Source organism: Terrapene carolina, unplaced genomic scaffold (genome assembly GCF_002925995.2).
Source record: "Terrapene carolina triunguis isolate 2854851 unplaced genomic scaffold, T_m_triunguis-2.0 Scaffold1094, whole genome shotgun sequence".
Lineage (NCBI taxonomy): Eukaryota > Metazoa > Chordata > Testudines > Emydidae > Terrapene > Terrapene triunguis.
This window is the reverse complement of record NW_020665445.1, coordinates 1-7,671: the sequence shown is the minus strand read 5'-3', so window position 1 is coordinate 7,671 and position 7,671 is coordinate 1. Positions and strand designations below refer to the sequence as shown.

At 40.8% G+C, this 7,671-nt stretch overlaps 1 protein-coding gene across 1 annotated transcript; it reads right to left on the bottom strand.

The window, feature by feature from the left end:
- Positions 1 to 608: 608 nt before the first annotated feature.
- LOC113408222 (olfactory receptor 1019-like) lies at positions 609 to 1,556 on the bottom strand. The gene has a single exon (XM_026661396.1). The coding sequence runs from the start codon at positions 1,554 to 1,556 to the stop codon at positions 609 to 611; it is 948 nt and encodes a 315-aa protein (XP_026517181.1).
- Positions 1,557 to 7,671: the final 6,115 nt, after the last annotated feature.

The following is a 7,671-nucleotide window of genomic DNA, read 5'->3' as shown; positions in this document are numbered from 1 at the left end:
AGGAATGTAAAAACATACATAAAGATTTCAAGTCTATGAAAATTCTTTATTGTTTTTAACATGCTATATTGTCACTTGACAGAGAAATTGCCATGCAGCATCAGTCCGGTGCTTCTTCTAGTCCAGGCACCCTTCTCCATTGGTAGCCAGTATCAGCTGCTTCAGAGAAAGGAAAATTATAGGCTAAACTGTGAGGAAAATTTCATCCTAGCCCAGGCAGTCAGTGGTTGACTCATGTCCTGAAGCATGAAGGTCTCTACAAATGATAAAGACATTTTAGAATTCTGTTCGTCTCCATGTCTGAATGATCTCCTGACTCACCGACATGCACAAGTGTGATTATAGTGTTAACTAGAGAGAGAGAGAGAGAGAGAGGTGATAGTGACAGTCAGAGAGAGAGAGATGGACAGACAGACGAGCTATTGTACTAGATTTCCACTCAGATGTCTCAAAAGCTCATAGTTTTATAGCTGGATAAAAATAAGAAAGAAAAACAATGCAACAGTGTGTCATAATTTTGTAGTTTTTTTTTTGTTGCTCCATTTTTTTGTGCAAATTAAAATGAACACTGACGCACTTTGTTCTGTCTCTATGTTAAAATGCAAGGTTCATTTTGTCAAGGATTTGTGGCCCATAGTCCTTCTCAAAGCTTCTTTCACATCCTTGTTCCTAAGGCTGTAGATGAAGGGATTCAACATGGGGATGACAACGGTGTAAAACACGGATACTGCTTTCCTGGGGTACAGAGAAGATAACCAAGTGGGCTGGATGTACATGAAAGCAGTGGTCCCATAAAATAAAGTCACAACCAACATGTGGGAGGTGCAGGTGGAGAAGGCTCTGCACCTTCCCTCGGCAGAGCGAATCCTGAGGATGGTGGAGATGATATAGGTGTAGGAGATGAGCACAATCAGGGCAGTGCTCGCTATAATGAATCCACATAAGGTAAACATCACAAGATTATTGATGTACGTGTCACTGCATGAGAGACTAATCAAGGGAGGGCCATCACAGAAGAAATAATCAATCTCATTAAGCCCACAATAGTGCAGCGTAAAGGTGAAGCCTGTTTGCACCATGGCGTTCATACAGCCGCAGATATATGACCCTACCACCATCTGAATGCAAACCCACTTGGACATGGTGACAGGATATAGGAGCGGGTTGCAGATGGCGGTGTATCGATCATATGCCATCGCTGCCAGGAGGAACCCTTCGGTGGTGAGGAAGAGACAGAAGAAGAAGAATTGTGTGGCACATCCGTTATAGGAAATGGCTTTGCTCTCTGCTAGGAAGCTCGCAATGGCTTTGGGGGCGATGGTGGAGGTGAAGCAGAGGTCTAAGAGTGACAGGTTCATGAGGAAGAAGTACATGGGGGTGTGAAGGCGAGAGCTGACTCTAATGATGAGGACCAGGATGGTGTTTCCTAGCACGGTTACTGTGTAAATCACCAGGAACAATACAGAGGGGATCATCTGACATCCTGGACCGTTTTCAAACCCCAGCAGGATGAATTCCGTGACTGCTGTGCGGTTCTGCTCTCTCACTGGCGCCATGGCTGTTAAATCCTTTGGAAAAGGCGTGAGATAAGGATTAAAGAAGAGGCAAATGAAGAAGATGCAATGATGGGCTTCATGAAAAGAGGGAGGAAGGTCATGTGGAATAGACCCTGGTCTGAGATTCAGCAGATCATTGTTCATTTTCCAGCTCTGCCACAGACTCCCTGTGAGGCCTTGGCCCAGTCACTTGGGCTGGGATTTCCAAAGCAACCAAAGGGAATTGGGCACTCAAATCCATTCAATTTCAATAGGATTTAGTCACCTAGGACCAGATTTTTGAAGGTGTTTCTGTGTCTAGTGGAATTTTCAAAAGCACCAAGGGACCAAAATCCCATTCATTTCATTGAGTGTTAGACACCTAGATGCTTTTGCAAAATCTCACAAGGCTCCTAGATTCCTAGATTCCAAGACCAGAAGGGGCCATTCTGATCAATACCTTTAATCCTAAATGCCTAAATACCATAAATTGATCCTAAATATATTTAAAAATCAGGGGCCTAACCATTAAGCTCTTGTGAAAACTCTCAGCTTTGATATTTCTGCCCCTTAGTTCCCGGTCCTGAAAACAAAGATAATATTATTTCCAGAACTCAGAGGCTGTTGTGATAATAAAATCATTAATATTTTGGAATTGCTCAAATGCTACCATGGCAAGGGATAAAAAAGTACCTTGTGAGTGATTTTCAAAATCAGCCACCCAACTCCCCATTGACTTTCTATAATATTTGCGTCCTTAATTCACTAAAGTTCTATTGAAAATCTCATCATAGATAGATTGAATTTGATGGCAAAGCTGCCTTTGACTTGACTGTAAGCAGATAAGGCCCTCGTAATCCAAGTTAAACAAATTCCTCATAAAATTTGAGTTGTTCTTTTGGAAGGCATCTTTTCTAGACTAGCAGCCAAATTAACCCGCTATTCCTTACAGTTGTAATACAAAGCACATCTCTTCAGCCAAGTTGGACAATTGCAGACTCTATCCACTCATGTGTGATCCCATTGATTTATAAAAAGGTGGGAGAATGAGACTTTAACATCAATAATATCATACAAGAAGATTGGATGACCTTGAAAACTGGAGTAATAGAAATGAGGATGAAATTTAATAGAATAAGTGCAAAGTCATGCACTTAGGGACTAACAACAGGATTTTTGCTATAAGCTGTGGACATATCAGTTGGAAGTGACGGAGTAGGAGAAAGACCTGGGTGTACTTGTCAGTCACAGGATAACTATGACTCATCAATATGATGTGGCCATGAAAAAGGCTAATGCAATCCTAGGATGCATCAGGAGAAGTATTTCCAAAAGAGACAGGGAAGTGTAATTACCATTATACAAGGCACAGATGAGACCTCATCTGGAATACAGTGTGCAATTCTGGTCACCCATGTTTAAGAAAGATGAATTCAGACTGGAACAGGTACAGAGAAGGGCTACTAGGATGATCAGAGGAATGGAGAACCTTCCTTACAAGAGGAGACTTAAGAAGCTTGACTTGTTTAGCCTAACCAAATGAAGGCTGAGGAGAAATATGATTGCTCTCTATACATACATCAGAGGGATAAACATCAGGGAGGGAGAGGAGTTCTTTAAGTTAAGGGCCAATATTGGCATAAGAACAAATGGATATAAACTGACCATCAACAAGTTCAGGCGTGAAATTAGATGAAGGTTTCTAACCATCAGAGGAGTGACGTTCTGGAACAGCCTTCCACGGGGAGCAGTGGGGACAAAAAACCTAACTTATGAAGGGGATTGTATGATGAGACTGCCTACAATGGCATGTGGCCCATATGCAACTTCTAGTAGCAAATATCTCCAATAGCCAGAGAAGGGACACTAGATGGGGAAGGCTCTAATTTACTACAGAGAATTCTTTCCCAGGTGTCTGGCTGGTGCATTTCTCCCACATGCTCAAGGTCTAACTGATCTCCATATTTGGCATCAGGAAGGAATCTACCCCTGGTCAGATTGGCAGACTGTGAGGGTTTTCGCCTTCCTCTGGAGCATGAGGCGTGGATTAATAGCAGGGTTGAACTAGAGTAAATGGCAGATTCTCTGTAACTTGAAGTCATTAAATCATGATTTCAGGACTTCAGTAACTCAACTCAAGGTTACAGGTCTATTACAGGAGTGGGTAGACAAGGTTCTGTGGACTGCGACGTGCAGGAGGTCAGACTAGATGATCACAATGGTCCCTTCTGGCCTTAAAATCTGTGAGTCTGGGTCGGTCCTGGGTCTGGTACTATTCAATATTTTAATTAAAAACTTGGATAATAGAGTGGGGAGTATGCTTATAACATTTGTGAATCATAGAATCATAGAATCTTACGTTTAAAAAGGACTGCAAGGGTCATTGAGTCCAACCCCCTGCCAAGAGGCAGGATTTGTTGCTTCTAAACCATCCAAGACAGATGTCTATCCAGCTTGGATGACATCAAGCTGGATAGCCACCTATCTTGGGGTTCACAAGCACTTTGGAGGACAGGACTAGAAATCAAAAGGATCTTGACAAACTGGAGAAATGCTCTGAAATGAGCAAACTGAAATTCAGTAAAGAAAACTGCAAAGTACTATACCTAGGAAGAAAAACATTAATTGTACAACTACAAAATGAGAAACAACTGGCTAGGTGATGGTACTAATGAAAAGGATCTGGGGGTTATAGTGGATCACAAATTGGATATGAATCAACAATGTGATGCAGTTGCGAAAGGCTACCATTCTGGGGTGCATTAACAGGAGTGTCGTATGTAAGACATGGGAGGTAATTATCCCACTCTACTTGGCACTGGTGAGGCCTCAGCTGGAGTACTGTGTCCAGTTCTGGGTGCCACACTTTAGGAAATTTGTGGACAAATTGGAGAGAGACCAGAGAAGAACAACAAAAATGATGAGAGATTTAGAAAATCTGACCTACCGGGAAAGGTTAAAAAAACTAGGCACGTTTAGTCTTGAGAAAAGAAGACTGAAGGGGCACCTGATGAGAGTCTTCAAATATGTTAAGGACTTCTATAAAGAGAATTGTGAGTGATTGTTCTCCATATTCACTGAAGGTAGGACAAGAAGTAAAGGGTTCAATCTGCAGCAAGGGAGACTTAGGTTAGATATCAGGTTTTTTCTAACTGTAAAGGTAGCTGAGCTCTGGAATAGGCTTCCAAGGGAGGCTGTGGAATCCCTGTCATTGGAAGTTTTTTTTAAACAGGTTAGTCAAAGTTGTAAGGGAATTCACAAACTATCACCATAGACGTGATTCTCTTCTGTCAGATGAAAGACAGCTGAGATCTCAACACTGGAATCTAGGGCAACACCTGAAGATGTTCAGGGAATCCTCTGAAGATGCAGAGATGTCTGTGTTTCTCTGATTCCAGTGAAGTGTTAATTCTGCCTCATGCTAGATTATTGAAGTTGGGATTTTCAGGGGTATGCGTCTCCTATTGAACTGACTGAGCTAGCAATTTTCAGACTCTTCTGAGTACTGCAGGTTAATTTTTGGAGGGAAATCCTTCAATGGTCTTCTTGAATTCTCTCATTCCTCCATTTCAGCACTATCCTAAGCCCCCCAGCCCAACCTGCCCCTCCATTCCTGAAAGAGGTTAGTTGTATTAATGCATTCACTGTTGTGAGAGCAGTAGATAGGTCATATCAAATGGCTATCTCTGAATCAGGAGGTTAATTACCTTTGTATACGGCATGGTAGAGACGAACTGTCCACTTTTGGTGTGCACGCTTCTAAAAGGACATTGAGAAAATGAAAAGGGTTCAGAGAAGAGATACAAAAATGAGTTGAGGTTTTACAATGAACTAATAAAGGAGATCAATCTATTTAAATTATTCAAGAGATGGTTAAGACATGATTTGATCCTGGTCTATAAATGCCTGATGGTAGAAGATATTAGCTTTTTTAGACACAACATCACAATTGGAGCTCATGAACATACAGTTGCCCTCAATTCATGTAGAAAAATTGGAGTGGGTGCAGAAAATAACCACAAAAATTATTTGAGTGGCGGAGAAAATACCTTACAGTGAGAGAATTAAAGAGCTCAATAAGTTTAGCGTCTCAAAACAGAGATCAGGAGATGATCATAGAAGCATTGAAATGTAAGGCTGGAAGGGACCTCAAAAGGTCATTTAGTCCATTCCCCTGCACAGAGAAAGGACCAAGTATACGTAGACCATCCCTGAGAGGTATTTGTCTTCAAAGCCTATTGCAGTGCTTAACTAGCCTTATAGTTAGAAGTTTTTCCTAATATCTAACCTAAATCTCCCTTGCTGCAGATTAAGCTCATTACTTCTTTTCCTGTCTTCAATGGACATGGAGAACAATTGATCTCTGTCTTCTTTATAATAGCCCTTAATATATTTGAAGACGGTTAACATGTCGTGTCCCCCCTCAGGCTTCTTTTCTCAAGACTGAACATGCCTAGTTTTTTTTAACCTTTCCTCATAGGTCAGGTTTTCTAAACCTTTGATCAATTTTGTGGTCTCTTCTGTACTCTCTCCAATTTGTCCACATCTTTCTTAAAGTGTGGCGCCCAGAACTGACATAGTACTCCAGCTGAGTCCTCAACAATGCCTGGTAGAGCGGGACATTTATCTCCTGTGTCTTACATACAACATTCCTGTCAATACACCCCAGAATGATATTAGCCTTTTTCACAGCTGTATCTCATTGTTGGCTCATATTCAATTTGTTTCCACTATAACCCCCAGATCCTTTTCAGCAGTACTACCACCTAGCCAATTGCTTCCCATTTTTTAATTGTGCAATTGTTTTTTTCCTCCAAGGTATAGTATTTTGTACTTTTCTTTACTGAATAATACCAAACCCAGGACAGACCTCTTCAGGATCCCACTAGATATGTTCCCCCTGTTTGACAGCAAACCACTGATAGCTACTCTTTGAGCACAGTCTTTCAGTATTTTACCAACTTATAGTAATTTCATCTAGACCACATTTTCCTACTTTGCTTATGACAATGGAACATTCAAGAAATATAATTTCTACAGCTTTGCCCCTATCCACTAGGTCAATTACCCTGTCAAAGAAGGAAATGAGTTTGAATTGGCATGATTTGTTCTTCACAAATCCATGTTGGCTATAACTTATTACCCTGTTATCCTCCAGCGGCTTACACATTGATTGTTTAATAATTTGTTCCAGTAGCTTTCCAGGTACCAAAGTTCTGACTGATCTAAAATTCCCTGGGTCCTCTTTCATCCTCTTTTTTAAAGACAGGAACTATATGTGCCCTTCTCCAGTCCTCTGGGACCTCATCCATCCTCCATGAGTTCTCAAAGATAATCGCTAATGGTTCTAAGATTGCTTCATTTAGTTCCTTAAGTACCCTAGGATGAATTTCATCAGGCCCTGTTGAGTTGAATACATTTAACTTATCTAAATATTCTTTGACCTGGTCTTTCCTTATTTTGGCTTGTGTTCCTTCCCCCTTGTTGTTACTATTAATTGTGTTAAACATCTGGTCACCATTAAGCTTTTTAGTGAAGACTGAAGCAAAATAGCCATTAAATACCTCAGCCTTCTTAATATTATCAATTATTGGCTCTCCTATCCTATTAAGTAGATGACCTACACTTTCCTTTGCCCTTCTCTTACTCCTAGTATAGTATTAGAGAACCTCTTCTCAGTGCCTTTTATGTCCCTTACTAGGTGTAACACATTTTGTGCCTTAGCCTTTCGGATTTTGTCCCTCATGTTTGTGCTGTCCTTTTGTACTCATCCTTAGCATCCTATGTTTCCACTTTTTTTATTCCTTTTTCATTTTCACAACATTAAAAGCTCCTGATGGAGCCATGTTGGCCTCTTACTATTCTTCCTATCTTTCTTTCACATCAGGATAGTTTGCTGTAACACCTTTAAGACTGTATCTTTGAGAAACTGCCAACTCTCATGAACTCCTTTTTCCCTTACATTTTCTTCTCATGGGACCTTACCTACCCATTCGCTGAGTTTTGAAGTACATTGCCCTTATTCTGCTGCTCTCACTCCTTCCTTTCCTTAAAATTGTTACATTTATCCTTTCATGATCACTTTCACTCAAATTACCTTCAGCCTTCAGATTCTCAACCAATTCCTTCTTGTTAG